Source organism: Grammomys surdaster, unplaced genomic scaffold, assembly GCF_004785775.1.
Source record: "Grammomys surdaster isolate TR1022 unplaced genomic scaffold, NIH_TR_1.0 143, whole genome shotgun sequence".
Classification (NCBI taxonomy): domain Eukaryota; kingdom Metazoa; phylum Chordata; class Mammalia; order Rodentia; family Muridae; genus Grammomys; species Grammomys surdaster.
The window spans coordinates 3,774,446-3,795,476 of record NW_021604601.1 but is presented as its reverse complement, the minus strand read 5'-3'; the positions used below and the strand labels follow the sequence as shown (position 1 = coordinate 3,795,476).

Sequence of the window (21,031 nt, the reverse complement as noted above, 5' to 3'; positions counted from 1 at the left end):
CCCCCCCCGTGCCAGGGCTCTCTCTGCCTCAGGTCCGGATGTAGCTCTCTGCTCCTCTAGTACGAGTCTGCCTGCCTTAATGATATGGACTAACCCTCTGAAACAATAAGCAAACCCACGATTAAATGCTTTCTAAGAGTTGCCTTGGTCATGGTGTCTCTTCACAGCAATAGAACAGGGACTAAGACAACTCTACAAAACACTTTAACTCAACACCTCCTCAGGAGCTGTGTCTTGTCATCCATGATCTGAAGTACCTACTGGCTTGCGCCCCACCTGTGGAGGTGGGGGGGGGGTGCTCTCCTGCCTGAGAATTCAATGCAGTGAAGGAAATAGCTTGGGATCCGCCTGAGAGTGGGGGACTCTTCCATGTTAGTGTCCCAAGGTCTTTCATCCCTACCCCCAATGCCTTTTCCCTGGAGACTTATGGTGCAGGATGTGATAGGAAAGGGAACCTGAAGAACTAACTGCTGGCTTGTGGCTAAACAGCACCCATCACTCCCCTCTCCGTATAGACACTCCATGGGTCTCTTAACACAACACTGAGACCCTATCAGGGGACTTCAGACCGATACTAAATGAGACTCCGTATCTTTCAGTGGTAAGGCGGTCATAAAGATGTGGCCAGGCAGGGTGGCACATGCCTGAAATCCCAACACTCCCAAATTGGAGGCATGAGAGTCAGTATTTCAAGTCTGCCATCATTAATACAGAGAATTGGAGGTCTACATGAGACCCCAGAGAAAGGGGGAAGGAGAGAGACAAAAAATTGGGGAGGAAGGCGAGGGGGAGAGAGAGAAAAAGGGTATGGGGAACAGGAGAGCAAGTATCAGTCTCAGGACCCTCACTAAGAAACAGCAGCCCAGGTTGACATGCAAGATTATTCTTTGCTGGTTGGCCCAGTTAGATGCTGGTGTTTACATTCAAACACAAACCCTAGACCATGTGCGTGAGGGATGTACTTGTGACTCTTCAAGAAAACAGCCGGGCAGTGGTGGCGCACGCCTTTAATCCCAGCACTTGGGAGGCAGAGGTAGGCTGATTTCTGAGTTCAAGGCCAGCCTGGTCTACAGAGTTAGTTTCAGGATAGCCAGGAATACACAGAGAAGCCCTGTCTCAAAAGAAGAGAAGAGAAGAGAAGAGAAGAGAAGAGAAGAGAAGAGAAGAGAAGAGAAGAGAAGAGAAGAGAAGAGAAGAGAAGAGAAAACTAAAGGCAGACATGGTGTCATGTATCTGTAACCCCAGCACTTGGGAGGCTGGAACGAGAAGATTGGTGTATTGCAAGTTCAAGGCCAGCCTGGGATAACTAGCAAGACCTTTCCCAGAAATAACAGAAAAGATGTTTATTGTACAAAGTTAAGAATTTGTGAAACACTTTATTATATCTGGCTAAGTACTTACAAACTATTTATATTTACAAAACTTTTGACAAGTGTGGTGGTGCACACATTTAATCCCAGCACTCAGGAGCCAGAGGCAGAGGAGTCTCTTGTGAGTTTAAGGGTTACATAATAGCAGTGAGTTTCAGGAAAGCTATGTAGAAAGACCCTGTCTCAAAAAGGCAAAAACAAAGCAAGAATTTTTATGTCCTGTTCCTTTAAATTATATACACATTATAGGCCCTGTACCAAGGAAAGCGTAGAATCATCTCAAAATAATGTTGAAATAAGTGAGTATGCTGGGCTGGTTATTTTGATTTCTCAGTCCCCAAAATGTATGTATAAATATCTCGAGTTTTTGTGAATCCCAGGGGTCTGTCAGGCTTCCATATGGTTGAAACAATTTTCACAAATGATACTGCTTTTATTTTTCCAGTGTGTTAGCATTGGGGAACTCTCATAATTCGTTGAGCCAATATTTTCCAAATGACCACTGCATAATGATATAAAGAAACAAAGCATGAGTAAAAGTTCCTGGCTCAGCAGGTAGAGGGCGCATGCTGCCAAGTCTGATAAGCCAAGTCCCTTCCCTAGAGAGACCGGCACCGGCATCTGACCTCCCAACCTTCACAGAGACTCGCAGGCCGACAGGCATTTTGCACACACACAGGGCTTGTGATTTAAAAGCAGAAGGCGAGCTCTTTAAGGTGATAAGAACCATCAAAGGGGAGGAAGGATGAAGGCGGTAAGGAAGCACACATTAGCGCACGGTGATGGGTGATATCGCTGTGAAAATGTCATGGAGCCTGTTAGTCTTTAGAGACTCATTACAGTTAAAGGACAGGAGTCCGAGTTGGACCCCACACACCAGCACTTTAACCTGAGCCAGCCCTGGCGGTGATGTAAAAAGGGAGGTTCCGTTGTCACTTCTGCTAATGTAATCCTTTGTTGGCTTTGTTTCAGTTGACTGCTGCGTAGCTTTTAGAATTGTCACTACTGTCTTACTGCTTGACTTCTCTGAAATGCAGCATTTTCCAGTGGTCCAATAAGTGCTACTACATTGTTCATGCCTTTCCTTCTGTAATTATTATGGAAAAGTAGTTGGTAAAGGAAAAAAGATGTATTTCCTACCTCTGATCTGAAGTTCTAAAATATATTGAAATTGAGATGCCCAGCGTCACTGGGGATTAGTTCATGCCCCACCCACTCTCCCACATTACCTTTTATTAGTACTAATTGAAAAGACAGTTTTTCTCCTGGTAAGTGGCCTAAACTACTTGACAGAGCCCATCTTATTCAGAATGGTGCTTCTTCAGCTCCTGATGTACTGTGTGTTTCAGTGTTCATTATTCTTGGTGTAAATAAAATCAAGTGTTTCAGAGGACCCTTTTAGTGCCCTTGAAACTAAGTCTAAGTGGTGTTAGTGTGTTCTAAGAGCTATTATCTTCCAAAAGGGAATCATCTATTCCCAAGTTCCAATTCTGTTCCTCAGTTTCTACACTGAAACTGAAGGAGGAACTTAGGTTGGCAAATAGACCACGATTATACACTCTGCTCATGTGTCCCTCCAAAGCCTTTGTTGCCTGGGGACTCTGAGAGCACTTGACTTCAGTGTGTCGAAGTAGGAGAGAGGGTGAAGATAAAAACTAAACCATTAAGTATTCTAAACAATCACTGTAACTGGCTCTGGAAAATGTAGTTTTACTTTTGACATGATCTGTGGTTTCACTTAAGAAGAAAACACCGTACACAAACAAAGTACATAAAGGAGACATTGTATGTATACCTTAAGAAATGCTCTCTCCACCAAATGTGATGTGCACACCTCTAATTCCAGCACCCACCGAGGAGGAGGGGGAGACGGTAGATCTCTGAGTTAGAGAGCAACCTGGTCAACACAAAACATTTGGGACCAGCAAGTGCTCCACAGAGACCCTGACTCAGAAGGAAGGGAGGGAGGGAGGGACAGAGGGATGGAGGGAGGGACAGAGGGAGGGAAGGAGGAAGGAGATGCTCTTTATCTTCAGTTCCTTACCATTCACTATTCTAATTTAGGAAAGACGCATTCCTTTTTTATTTTACCATGTACATGTATGTACCTACATACATTCATGAGTACCACATACATGCCATGCCTGCAGAGCCCAGAAAGAGGCATTAAATCCCCAAGAACTGTAGTCCAATGGCTTTGAGCTGCCACGAGAGCCATACCCAATTCCTCTCCTAGTGCTACAGTGCTCTTAAAGCACTGAGACAGGGGCTGGAGAGATGGCTCAGCGGTTAAGAGCACTGACTGCTCTTCCAGAGGTCCTGAGTTCAAATCCCAGCAACCACATGGTGGCTCACAACCATCCATAGTGAGATTGGATGCCCTCTTCTGGTGTGTCCGAAGACAGCTACAGTGTACTCATAATAAAATAAATAAATAAATCTTAAAAAAAAAAAAAAAAGCACTGAGACAGCTCTGCAGGCCCACGGCACTTCTTTGAAACAGCTTTTCTTTGTTTGTTTTTAAGTTCTATTTTGTTGTGTTAAGTGGCTGGGGGTTTTGGTTTTTTGTTGTGGGGCCTCAAGCTCTATTGGAGAATGCCGGCCTCCTTTACCTCCCTAGTGCTGGAATTACAGGCATGTACTACCTACGAGGTTTGTAAGGGGATCAAACCCAAAGCTTTGTGCATTCTAGGCAAGAACTCTGCCAACTGAGTGCTAACCCAGGGCTGCTTGAGGAGTCTCTATATAGGTCTAAAGTGTGCAGTCTCATTGCTGGCTTTGTGATTAGCATTGGTAAAAACCATACACCCAGAAGGCAACAAGCTTCAGTCCTGACTCACTCTTGACCCCTTTGAACCACTCCCATACAGTGCCATGACTCCACACTGACAAGGAGCCTGTCATTTGAGGGTTCCAGCTTAACAGCAGTCTGGCTTCTCTGAAGACCCTCAGGCATCAATCACCAGACTTCTAGCCCCAGACCAGGCTGGCCAGAGCGCTACATCCTGTCCGTCTCATCCTAGAGAACCCTTGCAAATGCAACGTGTTCTTTCTTACCAAACTAAGATTTCAGCCTTATCTCCCACCTAAGACCTACCCAGCTATTCCAGTAAAAAGCCTCGGAGCGCTTTGATGTCTCCACCCTCCTCCCTAGGCAGTGATGCAGACTTGAATCTTCCAGATGTCTTTCTAATCTGTTCTCCCCTCCCTCCTTTCTTCCCTCCCTTTCCCCCGCCCCCCTCTGGGTCCCTACCTTCAGTCCCTCTCTTGTCCAGAGCCTGGAAGGACTCCCTTGGTCTTTCCCACTGTGACCCCTTCCCATTGTTGCAAAGATAAGAGCTGAAGCCCTTTACCACACCCCAGTTTGCAGCCTTATCCACTGGCATCTTGCCTGGCCACCTATCATCCTGCTGGGCTCTTAGTAAACTCTAAAGCATTGGCCACAACTTAATGTGTAGGGAAATATCACCTGACATTTTTAAATTGAGAAAAGCTTCCAAACTACAGTACACATTAAATTTGATGGGAATTTTTTATATTTTTAAAACTATACTTTTCTCCTAATTCACCAGGCTAGGTCAGAGCTGAAGGAACCATGGCTAGAGCTGAACACTCTTCCTTTTCTGAACACCTAGTTAGAGTTTTAGTTTTAGCAAATGGTAAACACCATGCTAGACAACCTCCTAGGCACCTAGCGGTGGGAGACTCTGCTCTCAACAAGCGTCAGGAGGGCTCAGAACTGGCAGAACTTGAGTCAGGGCCTGTTGTGTGAGCACACTCGTATGAATTGAGTACTCTTGTCAGTGAACAGCTTCTCTGAAAGCAGCGTGAGCAAAGGCCCTAAGCTCTACGTCCACAGCCCTTCTCACTTTAGTGGCTAGAAATGAGGGAGCCCCGAGTGGAGCTTGTAGAATAAGGGCCATGGCAGGAGCCCTGTGTTCCCTCAAGAGCCCATAATGACCCCAGCACCCAAGACAAGACTTCGGAAAAGACTCTTCCATTCCTCAGCAACTCATCCAGAACTTTCTGAATGAACGTCTTGTCTCACTGAGCAGTATCTTTAGATAAGAGACAGATGGTTCTCTGTCTGATTGGTTCTTGATTACAAAACGTTCCTGACTCAGCATCTCAAATGTGGGGGTAACAGGTGTATCAGACAGAATTTTTGATAATGCTTGGATTTTAGAATAAGCTAGACACTTTGTAAAGATCACCAAGCTGACAGTCTCATACCTTATGTGACTGGCATGTGCCAGGTAAGAAAATCACAGCTTCAAGAGTTGTGTGGGCTACGTAAGAACCTGTTTCTGAGAAATAAATCAAACTTACAAATTAAGTAGATATTTAATGTCTTGAAAGTATATAATTTATTTTGCTTTTCATAGCCAGGCATGGTGGTCCACACCTACAATTCGAGCGCTTAAGAAATAGGGACTGGAAGAGGCAGGTGGATTTCTGAGTTCGAGGCCAGCCTGGTCTACAGAGTGAGTTCCAGGACAGCCAGGGCTATACAGAGAAACCCTGTCTCGAAAAACACCAAAAAAAAAAAAAAGAAAAAAGAAAAAAGAAATAGGGACTGGAGAATCCAGAACTCAAGGCTATTCTAGGCTACACTAGACCGTATCTCAATAAAGAAAGAAAAGAAAGATCATTTCCCATCTAGTGCTATGGTTCTCAACCTTCCTAACGCCGTGCGTGACCTAAGAGGCACAAGATGGCTCAGTGGGCAAAGATACTTGCTACCAAGCCAGGCGACCTGAGTTGAATTCCCCAAACCCCACATGGAGAGAACTGATTCTCCAAAGCTATTCCCTGCACACAGTGCTGTGTCATGCACACACAACACACACACACACACACAATAAAATCAGAAGAAAATAGAAGGCACGGGGGCTCATACCTTTAAATTCAACTCTTGAGAAGCAGAGGCATGCAGCTGGAAAGCTCTGTCAGTTCAAGGCCAACTTGGTCTACATTTTTTACAGGAATAAAATGGAAAAAGTTCATGAAGATACACTAGAGTAAACAGAAATAGAGAGTTAATATATGCATCATGTCATTAAATATCGTTCGTAACACAGGAAGAAAATTTAGCAAATATTAGGTAGGATTCCTCAAAAAGTAGTACTGTAGATCTGGGGTGGTGTGGTTCAGTAGTAGAGTACTCACCTACTAGCATGGGCCAAGTCCTAGGTTTCTTCCTGGAACTACGAGAGGGAGAGAGAGAGAATATGAGTGTGCTAATATATGTGCAGGGGACAAATGCGGGTTGTATGTCCATAATATTTTACTATTACAATCTTCTATAACAAGTATACATATTTAAAATTATCTTTTAAAAATAGTATCTCTTAATTTAAACCAAATAGCAATGCCAATGCTTAAGAAACTAAGGCAAGAGGAACATAATTTCAAGGCTAACTTGAGCCATACATTAAGAGTTTTTCTCAAAAAACCAAGGAACCTGGTTGATCCTACTTCTTAACCGTTCTGGTTTGTGGTCTGAGCAAGCTGCCTAACTTCTCTCGCCATTTCCTTGATTTAAGGTGTGACTAGCCATACCTCAAATGCCTCATTAGTGGGACATAAATGCTAGTGTATGGGGGTGATAATAGTACAATGGCCGCCATCACAGGCAAGGAGAAAGGGCTGCTCTAGCCTTTGGTCCTAGTGGAGGAGGTGCAGCTTTGATGTTTTTCTGAGTCCGTCAGTATTTTGACTTTATAATCGTCAGTACTGTGAGGGCCACTTCACCCAAGTGCGTAGTGAAAGGGAAATGGCAGAAGTCTACTTAGGGCCATTTCAGAACTCATAGGAAACCTTGTCATAATCTCAGGGTAAACTTGTGGTTTTGTTTTTCTGTTTTGTTTAGTCTTAAATGAAACTTAGCCACTCAAGCAGCAGAGTGTTTTGGTTTTGTTTCGTTTTTTACAATCTTGCATTCTAGAGTGTACTGACAAGCTAGAAATATAGTAACCTGTTACTTAGATGCTGAGGCAGTATAGCAGGAAACACTAAATCATGTTTCCTGATTAAACTGCACGTTTCTGTAAAAGCCAGCGCTGCAGTTTATAGCATGGAGTGGCCACACATCTGAGCTGAGGCGCTTTAGCCCTTACCTTTGCTACACAAAGCACTCCTGCAATAAATCCCAACCACCGCTGCAGTGAAGCCCTGGCATGCAGCACCTCAGATCTAGCACACAGCTACACAACACAGCTAATGCTAATGTCACACTGCTGTTGCTGGTTTTTCATGTCCTTCACTTTCAGTTAGGAGACACTGTATGGACCAGGCTGTACCATATGCCCGCTAAAATACTGACATTGACACTTGACATCTGTGAGGCATCTCTATCACCACAGATACCTTTGTTCCCTTTGTAGCAATACCCACCTGCTTCCCCTCACAACTGCAAGCCTGTTCTCCATTCTATTCTCTAAATTCCGTGGCTATTCTATCAAAGAGTGAGTTTTGTGCTCTGCTGTTTTTCAGTGAGCATAATTCACTCTTCTAGCTTTTGTCTGCAATAGTTGGTTTGGTTTGGTTTGGTTTGGTTTGGCTTGGTTTGGTTTGGTTTGGTTTGGTTTGGTTTGGTTCTGGAAACAGAGTCTCAGGTAGCGCAGGCTGGCCGCATACTCCCAGTCCTCAGCCTTCGGAATGCTTGGATTAGTGTGTTGGGTACCAAGGCCAGCTGTGGTTCATCTCTTCCAATGACTAAGTGGTTCATTCCACAGCCTAACTAGCCAGCAACTGAAGGACAGCTAGGTGGTTTCTGGGAAAATCATGACAGACATCAATGTACAGTTGTGTGTAAAAGGACATTTTCGTTTCTTGGAATAATTGTATCAGAGTAGCCATGGAGCCGTATGTCGTCCCCAGACCGTCTGTGCCATCTCACACTCCCAGCAGCAGCATGAGCCAGTTCCTCTGTGTCCTCCACAGCAGACCATGCTGACTGATGCTGTTTTTGTTTCCTTGGGGGCTGGCAGCACTGAGCACTGTCTGGCCTCTTAACACTTCTTTCCTTTTGGTGACCTCTTAAACTCCATCATGCTTCCCAGTTTGTTTTGTATATTGAGTTTCAGGGGTTTTTCTTTACTATCTTCTGAGGAGTTTCAAAGTTCCAGATGTTTTCTCCTAGTCCTGAGCTACCTGTCCATCCGTAGGAGAACACTTCTCGGAGCCAAATCTGACTTACCACTTCCTCCTTCTGGAGGTCCACAAGATCTTTTTTTCTAAAGTCCTTTCATTGTGTGCCTAATGCATAAGGCCATGAATCATTTTTAGTGTGTTTGTTTGAAAGTTTGAGACTCACTCAAGGGTCTTTTCTTTCTTGCCTTTGGAGGTTCAGCTGGCCCGGCACTGTCTGTGGGGGTTATGCTGCTGCCCTTGTCAAACATTCATCTTGCATCCTTCTGTGGGCCAGCCCCATCTCCAGGTTCTGTTGAAGTAACAGTGCATCTCTTCCTGGAGCTCTGTGCTGCTGCCACATCTTGGGTTGAGTGGAGGGGCGGATCTCCCCCCCCCACATTGGTTCTTATCTGAAGACACCTTGCTTCCTTTGTTGCTTCTCCACATGTTTTCTAACAATCTTGTCTGTCTTCATAAAGAAATCTTATCGAAGACTTGAGATTTAGCACTTTGTATTTTTCCACAGAGACCTGGTACACATCTTGGTACGTTTACCTGTGTATTCCGTTATTTGGATTTGGTGGTGGTGTTTCTCATTTTCATGTTCAATGCTAGTGTATGAAATTACAATTAGGCTTTGGGAGTTTTGTTTTTTTATGCATTTTACACCTTACCAGATTCATTTTAGTTATGGAGGCTTCTGTATAAATTCCTTGGGTTCTGTACATTAAAGGTTTGCTCCTTCTCTTTCTATCTTGTTTTCTCCCTGACACTCTGGGTGCTGCTGGAGGGGACCACACACTTCAGAGCCTTGCTCTTGGGGAAAGGGATGCTGATCCCCGCAGTGGGCTTTCCTGGTATGCTGATGGAAAAAGAGCCATCTAGGTTCCGGCAGCTTCAGTAAACAGATGGGTCCCCAGGACTTCAGTAGGGTGACTGAGTAATGTAAAGCCAGAATCTGAAGTAGGCGCATTCAAATTTAAATTCGGAGTCCTTTGCCTTCCCAGAAGCCCTGGGGCAGCTCTCAAAATCCATTTCCTCCTCCACAAAAGGGAGGCCAGCTCCATTGCTAATGGCTATGCAAGCCTTTGGGGCTGGGGGGGGGGGGGGAGTGCTGCCTGGAGTGGAGGAGTCTTGGAGAAAGACTGGGCAGATTCTCTGAATCATTAGGGTTTGCACTGGGGATCCTTAAAGGATTGACACTTGGAGGTACACCGCCTGGGTTTATTTCCAGCTTCAGCAGGTTACTCCTCCTGAATTGCCCTAGATGACATCATTTGAAAATAGGTCCTAGCAGGCCCTGTTCCGGAGTCTGTTGAGCAAATGAAATGAATTGATGTATCTTCCATGTTTAACGGGGCCTGACATGTTAGTTAGCCTTGGTGACATGTTAGTTGTGAACATTACTGTAACGTTAGGACACATTCTTATTTGTGGAACACCTTTCTTAAAAATAAAATTGTTTACTTTGCAGATTTTTTAAAAAATGGATTTGACCAACCATGGACTTATTCTACTGCAGCAGTTAAACGCTCAGCGAGAGTTTGGTTTCCTGTGTGACTGCACGGTTGCAATCGGCGATGTGTACTTCAAGGCACACAAATCAGTTCTCGCTTCATTCTCCAATTACTTTAAGATGTTGTTTGTCCATCAGACCAGGTAACTAAAGTGGTTCATAATAATCTAAGGGCTGTAGACCTCCTGACGCTGGGCCCCTCTTTCCACTCTCTGCCTTCAATCCGACCATGGGTCTCTCTGCCTCTCCCAGGATCTAGGCACCCACCCCACTCCCTTGTTACCCCACAGTCCACTGCCTTTCTTGGTTACTAATACTTTGATTAGCGCTTGAGAATCACCTACCTAACCAGGCCCCATGCATCCCCTCGCCCTACAAACTGCCTTCCTACCTGAGTCTCACCCCTGATTGGCTGTGACAGCCAGGAGACCTCAGTGGGTCCTGTCAGTAAGCCCTCCTGCTCCTCCAGGCCCAATCCCGACTCCCCTTTGAATACTTAGTTTCAAATGAGGAGCTGGAGGACACAGCTTTCCCCTTCCCTCTTTTCTAATGCAAAATTTCTTTGCTGATTTTTTCTTTTGATTTCTTCTAAATATTGTAGGGAAAATAATCTCCCCTTTCCCTTATCCCCATCCTCCCATCTTCCATCTTACTCTGCTCTTCACCATCCTCACCTCTCACCCCAACCCCAACGGTCTACTGGTCTAGTCCGGTGAAGACCGCCCTTGACATGGCTGGCCTGGAATATGGCCCAGCTTTCTAGTCCCCTGAACCTTCTTTAAAGGGCACCTGCGCCTCTGACGGCTCCGCTCATCCCACACTTCCTGTCCTCTGTGCTGTGCGTTCCTCTGTCTACTGCAGTCATGTTCCAAAGGACACCTCTCCACCAGAAAACTGCCCTCCTGCAGGCCATCCTGCTGCTCTCCTCAGCCCTCACTGTGACTAGGTGTCCTTTGTTCTTCACGGGGCACAGGCCTGGGGCCTCCTGAGCCCCTGCTCTCTTTGTACATTGTCTGTGTGGGCCAATCTTCTCCCTTTCCTTAGTTGGTGGAAGCTTGCTAGTTTCAGCTCTGGGCTCCATCTTTCTAGCTACAGAAGCCCGCCCTGACTGCCCTCACTATGTTTTTCTCATTGGGTATGAATAAAACTGAACTAAAGGCTCTCTCCAAAAAGACTCCTAGCTTGCCCGTTTTCATCTTCAAGTAACCCAGGCTTTAGATCTTCTTCAGATCCTATCTCATCAATCCAAGGCCATAGCTCTTCAACCCGTGTCCCATTGTCCTGGCCTTGCTTGCTCACTCCCATTCTGTAACCATTCACTGCCCCTGTCACTGTCAGATTAGCATCCCTAAAGACTACTTGGGGTGAGGTGAGCCTTTGTCCACTGCCTCCCACAGTGGAGCGCTACCCACTGCCCACTGCCCACTCCCCGACTTTCCTTATCCTTGCCCTCATCTTAGTCAAGTGGACGAAAGCATCAGGGATGACCATTGTGCCTCTTCAGGAGCTCTGCGTTCTCTCTAAATTGCGCTCTGTGCACTCATCCCTCCGCTCACTGGTAGACCCTCCTTCTTCCCTACTCGAAGTGGTAAGCAGCGAGGTTTACAGGTCTACTACTGCCCCACTGAGGGCGGCCTGGGTATCGAATAGCCACTTGGTAAACATCTGTAGGAGCAGGAAGGCCAGGAGCAGGGGCCTTAGCAGTGAGTTGTCGTCTTAGAGCACTGGGAATGATTTCTCTGAGCATGTATTCCTGTGAATAGGAGGCTGAGGCAGGAAAGTTGTCCGGTCCAGACTAGCCAAGACCCTATCTCAAAACAAATTCATATATACACTCACCATCCTTTAACATCGCTATGCTAAAGATGCTATCTGCAGTAACTAATCTCAACATAGTGAACCAATTGATCTTGAAAATGAAATGTCTTTATTTTGGAAATGTAAAAGACAATGTAATGGGTTTTTAATTATGCCCTTATTTTAAGTATAGGACAGTGAACTTCTTAACAAAGGGATGTGTCTTTGTATCTGAGAACACCCACCTGGTGGCCATCTTTGTACACATGTGTGTGCAGAATTCAGCTTCACTGTCACCAACAGAGCAGAGGGCAGCAGGCTTTTCAGCAGCAGCTCTTCCTGCCTCCAGGCAGAGGCTCCTGATTGACCTCTAGGCAAAGGGGAAGTGTCCTGTCCTCCAGTCACCACTAGGTGTCTCTATCTTTTCTCTGTAAACTAAACACTGGGGAGTGGGGGTGGGGAGTCTTGATGGTAGGAATAACCTGCTGAGTGTGGTGGCCCGTGCCTTTCTTTAATCTAGCACTCCAGAGGCAGCGGCAGGGCAGGTGGATCACTGTGAGTTCAAGACTGGCCTGGTCTACATATTGAGACCCTGTCTCCATTTAAAAAAAAAAAAAAAAGAGTTTGGCATTATTTATAACTCTCATTCTAAAATTCTAGTGAAGGAGAAACTGATGTGGAATTACTGTTTTCAGCTGTGCTAACACTCCCTTTGCCCTTCTCCCACCTGGCAGATGTGTGCACCTCGGGGCTTAGGTGGGACTGCTTGTCCATATTGTAGAGAAGTGTGAGTTGGGTCCTATCATCTTGAGTGGATAGGAAGAAAGAGCAGTCCAACCAACGCAGGAAAAGGAGCATAGGATTTCTGAAATGGCACAGAAGAAACTATGTATATGTGTGTGCACATGTGCTTGCTGGGCTATCCTAGGGACTCCCAGCTTCCTGCCCGTAGTACTCTACCAGTGCTACCAAGCTCAGGAGCCCAGCACTCACCCCTTAGAGGCCTGGCTGAAGTATCTGTAGTGTTGGCTTCCCAGTTCTGTCCTTGCATCATCAGGAACTATACATACTTGTTTAAAATTTTAGAGGCTTAAAATAAAATTTGTAGAGGCTTACTGTCAGTACCAACTTCCAAGCAGTCAACAGAATGGGCCATCCAACCACAGAGAGCAACTGCGAAGCCCTGTGGAAGAGGCTCAGCCGGGTAGGACCACAAATGCTGGAAGGAAGCCTCCATCTCCTGCAGAAACACACATCTCTGGGGGCCTAGGTCTCTGAGCTCCTGGGCCTCTGCCTGATGATGCCAGTGGTGCCACACACCTTTCGTTCCAACACTGTTCCCACTGATCCAGCAAGAGGTGGATCTCTGTGAATGCCAGGCCAGCTGGATCTATACTGGAAAACCTTGTCTCAGACAGAGTGAAAGATAAAAGACTAAATAAAGATATGAACTAGCAATCTTTGACATTTATTTATCATTTATTTATTTATTTATTTATTTATTTATTTATTTATTTGGTTGTTCGAGACAGGGTTTCTCTGTGTAGTCCTGGCTGTCCTAGATAGTACTCACTCTGTAGACCTGGCTGGCCTCGAACTCAGAAATCCACCTGCCTCTGCCTCCCAAGTGCTGGGATCAAAGGCGTGTGCCACCACTGCCCGGCTATTTATTTATTTATGAAACAGGCTTAGCCTTGCATTTCCCATACCCTCCACACTGGTGTTGGTGCTGGGTTTTATGCCTGACTCTAGTACTTTGTAGGTAAGTGCGTGGAGTCTTAAGTCTTCATGAATGTACAGCTTGATGCCCGTCCGTCCAGTGATGTATGTGTCCTTCAGAAGTCTAGAAGTCAGTCTTAAAATCACGTTAGCCTTTTTTCTTTTTCTCCTTTTTCTTTTCCTTTGTCTTGCACTGTAGCTAGGCTGGCCTTGAAGTTCAGACAGTTCTCCTGCCTCATCCCTCTGTGTGCTTAGATTACATATCATGCCTACCTCATGCTATTTTTATTTTACTAAAGTAAAATGTTAAATGTAGAAGATGGGGGTATGCTGTTAATATTTTAGCATGGTGAGAGATAATTGAACTAAACGATGGACGTAATTGCTAAACCTGCCAAAAATACCTTTAATGCCAAGAAGTTTTTTTGGGTTTTTTTTTTTTTTGGTTTTTCGAGACAGGGTTTCTCTGTGTAGTCCTGGCTGTCCTGGAACTCACTCTGTAGACCAGGCTGGCCTCGAACTCAGAAATCCGCCTGCCTCTGCCTCCCAAGTGCTGGGATTAAAGGCATGTGCCACCACCGCCTGGCTACCAAGAAGTTATATAATGAAAAGTATTATAAATTCTAAGGGCATTCAAGGGAACTGTTTCTGAAATGCATAGAATATATACACTTCATGGATGATCCTGTATGCCTCCTGCCCTTCAGAGATGTGTGTCTCCTTGGCCTCTGGAGATGTTAGAAGTTCTCTCAGTAGTGATGGTCTGAGGAGGGTCCCCACTTCTTCCTTCACTCTAAGCTCTGAAGGAAGCATCCTTTGGTGATGCTGATTCTGAAGTGACATCATGTCTAAAAGGTAGCCAGCCTCCCTCGGAGCCACCGTGCTGCAGTGCGTTACAGGTCAGTCAGCAGATGATGCTGATCAGATGCAGCTGCTCTGGAGACCCTCCTTGTGGCTGTGGAATTAAGTCGGCCTAGCCCTCCCACTCACCGGCGGCGAGCCGTGTACTGTGCGCCTCACCACCGCTGAAGGATTAAAGGCAGTTACTAGAAAGGTTGTAAAGCCCACTGCAGGATGCTTGGTGAGGCCCCATGCTGCTTTCCAGTGCCACCTTGCAACACTGGGAAGGTGGCTGGCAAGGTCTCCTAACTCAGAGAGGTCCTGCTCGTGTGCAGTGTCGTGCTACCAAACCCTCCTGTGTCAATTTACAGCTTTAAAGCTTTCTAATCAGATTAAATTCTTTTACTTACTTTACTTGTTCTGCTGAGCTCTGAATTGGGTCTGTGACTAAGCTGTTCTTCTGGCTTTGTTTCCAGTTAAGTTGAGGCTGGTGTTTCCTCATGGTTCTCTACTTTCTTTCAGTGAATGTGTCCGCCTGAAGCCCACTGACATCCAGCCTGACATATTCAGCTATCTGCTCCACCTGATGTACACCGGGAAGATGGCCCCACAGCTCATCGACCCTGTGCGCTTGGAGCAAGGGATCAAATTCCTGCACGCATACCCCCTCATCCAGGAAGCCAGCCTTGCCAGCCAAGGCACCTTTTCCCACCCTGAGCAAGTCTTCCCGCTGGCCTCATCCTTGTATGGCATTCAAATTGCAGACCACCAGCTGAGACAAGCCACCAAGATGAATTTGGGGCCTGAGAAACTCGGGCGGGAGCCTAGGCCCCAGGCATCTAGGATGAACCAGGAGCCTGCGCCTGAGACCTCGCAGCTGTCCCAGCTGACTTCAAACCTGGCTCAGGTGAATCGGACAAATATGGCTCCTGCCGACCCCCTGCAGACCTCGCTGTCACCGGAACTTGTCTCCACACCCGTTCCTCCCCCTCCTCCTGGGGAGGAGACCAACCTGGAGGCCTCTTCCTCAGACGAGCAGCCATCATCCCTTACGATCGCCCACGTGAAGCCAAGCATCATGAAGAGGAACGGAAGCTTCCCCAAGTACTATGCCTGCCACCTGTGTGGCCGTCGCTTCACGCTGCGCAGCAGCCTGCGGGAGCACCTGCAGATCCACACCGGGGTGCCCTTCACTGCGGGCCCTCCAGGGGAAGGCCGCGGGCCCCTGTCGCTCTGCAGCAATGCAGCCGACCTGGGCAAGGATGCTCTGGAAGTCCCAGAGACGGGGATGATCAGCGACAGTGAGCTGCAGCACATCTCTGACTCACCCATCATTGATGGGCAGCAACAGTCAGAGACACCACCGCCCTCAGACATTGCAGACATCGACAACCTGGAGCAGGCCGACCAAGAGAGAGAAGTGAAGAGACGCAAGTACGAGTGCACGATCTGCGGCCGCAAGTTCATCCAGAAAAGCCACTGGCGTGAGCACATGTACATTCACACGGGCAAACCCTTCAAGTGCAGCACCTGTGACAAGAGCTTCTGCAGGGCCAACCAGGCAGCTCGCCACGTGTGTCTCAACCAGAGCATCGACACCTATACCATGGTGGACAAGCAGACGCTGGAGCTCTGCACGTTCGAGGAAGGCAGCCAGATGGACAATATGCTGGTGCAGGCCAACAAGCCCTACAAGTGCAACCTGTGTGACAAGACGTTCTCCACACCCAATGAGGTGGTCAAACACTCCTGCCAGAACCAGAACTCAGACGTGTTTGCCCTGGACGAGGGGCGGTCAGTCCTTCTGGGCAGTGGGGACTCAGAAGTAACTGAACCTGACCACCCCGTGTTAGCGTCCATCAAAAAGGAACAGGAAACTGTGTTACTAGACTGAATGTTACTTGTCTTTTTAAAAACTGTCATTTTTACAAAGAATCTTCTCCCGTATCTGGGACAGTTTCTCCATGGCATGATACAAATGGGCCCCACCTCTTTCCTGTCCCCTTCTCCCAGCCCTGTCTCTGTAAGGCTTTGTGCATTATAAACCTGGACTATATTTACTTTAATTCAGGGGATATCGGAAGGATGATGGTCAGTAGTACTTATAAAGAAATAGGTTTTGAGAAGTTTTAGATTATTTTTTAAAAACCTACTTGGAATTAATTAAGAGTATATAATAAAACAACTAGAATATAATTTGGTAAGCTAAAATTATGACTGTCCCTGGGTAATAAGTCTTCCTTCTCAAAGAAACAAAGTCAGAAAATACAGCATGCTTCTTAGAGATAAAGCTGGGCTCTGCTATGCAAATCTAGAAGGTGTGGGAAAACTTTAAACCCGAGAGAATGTTTTTAATATTTGTCCTCTAAGTGTCTGATTTCAGAATGTATCCTTTGAGATTATGTCCAGTTAAGGAAAATCACTAGTTAAGAGTTAAGAGAACGACTTTAACAAATGCAAAAGAGTAATAATGTGATGGCAATCTTCATTTTTGGATAAAACCTGGCGGGCTATGAATTTGTATGGAGCGAACGTATATGGATGGATACTTGCTACAGGCAGGGGAGTTGGTGTGCACGCCTTACCCAACGGCTGGCCTCTTTCCAAGATGAACAAGAAGATGCTGTGTTTCGGTTCCTGACACGCTTGGTTTAAAATCAGATTTGAAAACGCGATTCTGTAGAATGTCTTTCTAAACAGCAATGCCCCGCGGTGAGCTTGTATCCCAGCTAGCCAACTGCCTGTAAAATCAGTTGTGCACGCCGCAGGGAAAGGACTATAGAAATACCCACAACCCAAGGCAAGTTGTAAGCCGAAAGTGTAACTTCGGTGAGGGTTGAAAGTTGATGCTGCCTGGCACTGTGGCGCCCACCTATTACCCCAGCACTAGGAGAGGGCGCCAGGGCGGTGGGAGCAGGAGGACTAGGAGTTTGAGGCCAGCCTGGGCTACAGAGAGACCTTGTCCAAAAATTAAAAAAAAAAAAAAAATGCAATGCCCATAGTTCACTGGTGACATCTACTGAAGCATCAAAAATAACAAATCAGGACACAAAATGAAAACTATAATTTCTTTTTGGAGGAAAAAAACATAATTGATTTAATTGTAAATCCTCCAGTTTTTGTTAACACCTGGAAGTTTTCCCCACTGGCCTAACAGCATGAAAAGTTGTCCATTATTGGTCCCTTGGGTCAGTAAGCAAATGGTCTCACAGGATGCAACAGGAGCCAGAAGTGAGGACTAAGGGGCAGGGTGACGGTAGTGCATAGCTATACTGTACGTGTATGTTAGAAACTGAATATCCCACCATCCTCTTATATGTATAGTTGAGTTCTCAGATTTGTAAGTTTTTATACATCCTTTCATTGAATAAACATTTAATTAAATGGGCATGTGATCTTGTGATCTTTTTTTTTTTTCTTCTCTCCTAAAGAACACAGGAATATGGAAGCCCTGCATCAAGAGTCATTCTAGCTGAATAGATACCTGTCAGGTAGACGTTGGGCAGTTTCCCTAGACAGTGCTGTTGTCCACGAGGATAAAGAGGGGGCTTATATATGGCACTGGGTCATGAAATTGTAAGTGTCTGGAACTCCAGGTTCCAGAAGACATTAGAACAGACTGACAGGAATGTAGATGCTATCAGAACAACTGTCTTTACAAAGACACCAGGTGCTGCCAAACAATAACACAAGGCATAATATGGACCTAGATTATTAAACATTAAGGGTCTGTTTCATCCTTTTTATATTCAGATGCTTATGTAAGTACACACTGGGAAGTATTGTGAGTTAAAAAGCTGTGCTGTGCTGTGCTGTGGAGTGTTTACATCTTTTTAGTTACCCATGGATTATTTACACCTTTTTATTTATCTCCCCATGGCTCCCCCATGCTCCTTGCCACCATAGGCTATGCTAAACTAAATTGCTTGATGTCCAACTTCGTACTACACTCCCGTGAAGATGAAAGACAGATACTTTTCTTTGTTCCGGGGCATTTCTCTAAAGCAGGGGTCCTCAACCTTCCTAATGCTGCAACCTTTCAATAGTCTTGTTGTGGTGACCCCCCCCCCCAACCATAAAATTATTTTCATTGCTACTTCATAACTGTAATTGTACTACCGGGGCGAGTCATGATGTAAATGTTTTTGGAGACACGGGTTTGTCAAAGGGGTCGGCCCACAGGTTGAGAACTGCTCTAAAAGGATCCTCTTCAAGCCCTCTCCCGCGTCACCCTGCCTGTGACAGCTCTCTTACTCTTTAAGCTCTCTTAATGAAGCATCTGGGTTTCACATTAGATCCTTCCCTTCCCTTAAAGGGCTTGTTCGTGTTGTTTCTGATATAATGGATGGTCCCTATTTAAAATTTATTTATTTAATGTATATGAATGTTGCATCTGCATGTACACCCGCGTGCCAGAATCACATTATAGATGGTTGTGAGCCACCAAGTGGTTGCCGGGAATCGAACTTAGGACCTCTGGAAGGCCAACCAGTGCCCTTAACCTCTGAGCCATCTTTCCATCCCCTGAACTGTTCCTTTTAATGCTGTCCCACCTCATGGCCCAGTCAGGGCTCCAATGTGGTAATATTCTCTCTCCTTATAAAGTTCATTCCTAAAGATTGTTTAAATTGTTAACCTACTTACCATGCAATTAAAGCAATTCTCTTCCAAACTTACTTTATCTATCTATCTATCTATCTATCTATCTATCTATTTTTGAGACGGGTTTTTCTACATAGCCTTGGCTATGCTGGAACTCACTATGTAGACCAGGCTGGCCTTGAATTCACAGAGATTGTCTTGCCTCTGGCTCCCAAGTACTGGGATTAAAGGCTTGCAGCTAGCTCTACCATGCCCTGCCCTTCGAGGGTTTTTTTGTTTTTTGTTTTTTTGTTTGTTTGTTTGTTTTTGTTTTTCGTGTCAGGGTTCCTTTGAGATATTTTAAAGCCTTACATTACCACAAAGGCCCTCAACTTTCTGTGCCTCACAACTCTCTGGAAAGCTTGAGCAGAAAGATTGTTGGCCCTGCTCCTGAAAGGATTTGGGTCACTCTATGCAAGGTGGAATCCTTACATTTCTTTTGTTGTTTCTTTTGTTGTTGGTGGTGGAGGTAGGGGGGATATCTCACTGAAGCAAGCCTGGCCTCAAACTCCTTAAGTAGCTCAGGATGGCCTTGAACTCCAGATTCCTCCAGCCTACCCCTGCTGAGTCCTGGAATTTCAGGCATGTGCCATCACACCTGGTTTACAGTGGTGCTAGAGATAGAACCCAAATGCTGGACAAATGTCCTACTGGCTGAATGACACCTCAGCCTGGAGCCCAGTCATTGCTCAGGAGTTCCCAGATGGTGCTGATGCTGATGCTGGCAACCATCCTATGAGCAGCACAGGGATCCTGGGCATCTTTGCTGTAGAATAACTGTCCTTTCTTCTTTTATTTAAGGTTTGCAGAAATGTAGGAGTTTGAAGACTCTGGGGCTTGTTCAAAACTTTCTGTTCTCAGTCTAGATGTGTTTATAATCTTTGAGCACTTAATAAGGATGTAGTCCAAGAGGTGGGGATAGTGGCACATGCCTAAGATGCCAGCACTTGGAAAGAAGAGACAGGAAGATTACCATGAGTTACAGGCCAGGCAGAACTACTAGTAAAACCATCAGGAAACAGAAACAAACAAAAGCCAGACACCTTGGAGGATGGGGTAGGAGGATCATTAGGTGTTCCAACAGTCCCTGGGCTGCAGAGTGAGTTCAGGGTTAGCCTGGGGCAAACAGACATTGCTTAAGGAGAGGGAGATGGGGTAAGGGGAAGAAGAGAGAAAGCAGAGTAACAGATGCCCTAAATTTTCCAAGAAGCAGCCTGGTTACCCTTCACAAGAGTCTGGGGAGTGGGGTAGGGGCGGGGGAGCAGGTAGAGGATGAACTAGCATGAGAGCCAGGTGTGGTAGCACATGACATTAATGCCAGCACTCCCCAGGTGTGCAGAACTGTGACTCTTGGAGCCTGGTATGCACAGCAAGCCTGGTCTAAAAATCAAAGCATAGCGTCAGAGGCTCTGCCCAAAGTTCAGGTCTTCTCAGCATCGCTGGAATGGAAGGCTTCCCAAGCCTTCATCCTTTACCATTTTTCTATAAATATGTAAAAGAATGGATTAAAACCGCTTCTCTTTTCAGTTATACAGAGGTACCCACAACAGACAAAGGTCTGGTGACAGCCAGACAACCAGACAGCCAGACAGCCAGTGGCTAAGAGAGCCAAAGCCCTGAGTAACAGTGGGGAAATTGATCAGTGGGCCCTGCAAGTTCAGCAGTCTCCTACCCACACGGGGCTCCTGGTGAAAAACAAACAAACCAAAAAAGAAAAACAAAACATCAGAATAAGGAAGAAAAAAATTCAGGTGCTACAGAGAAGGCTTAACCTCTTAGAGGAACATGTCTGAAAATGAAGCATGCCAAATAATCATAAGGAAGGTCAAAGCTATTATTCCAAAACTATCAAACTACTCAAAGAGCTAACTGTGCCCTCCTCCACGCAATGCTTCTGGTGTTTTTCTAACTTTTGTAACAAGAAAATACTGTGATATATTAGTACATTCTATCTTTACATTCCATTGGGGTGTGTGTGTGTGAGAGAGAGAGAAAGAGAGAAAAAGAGAGACAG

General features: G+C 45.8%; 1 protein-coding gene across 1 annotated transcript in view; it reads left to right on the top strand.

Moving 5' to 3' along the window:
* Zbtb2 (zinc finger and BTB domain containing 2) overlaps positions 1–17,764 on the top strand; it is a 25,111-nt gene extending 7,347 nt beyond the window's left edge. Inside the window, exons 2-3 of the mRNA XM_028764353.1 lie at positions 9,979–10,163; positions 14,899–17,764. Of these exons, the coding sequence (XP_028620186.1) occupies positions 9,991–10,163; positions 14,899–16,270 (1,545 nt within the window). The 5' untranslated portion in view covers positions 9,979–9,990 and the 3' untranslated portion in view covers positions 16,271–17,764. The remainder of the gene's footprint in view (positions 1–9,978; positions 10,164–14,898) is intronic.
* Positions 17,765–21,031: the final 3,267 nt, after the last annotated feature.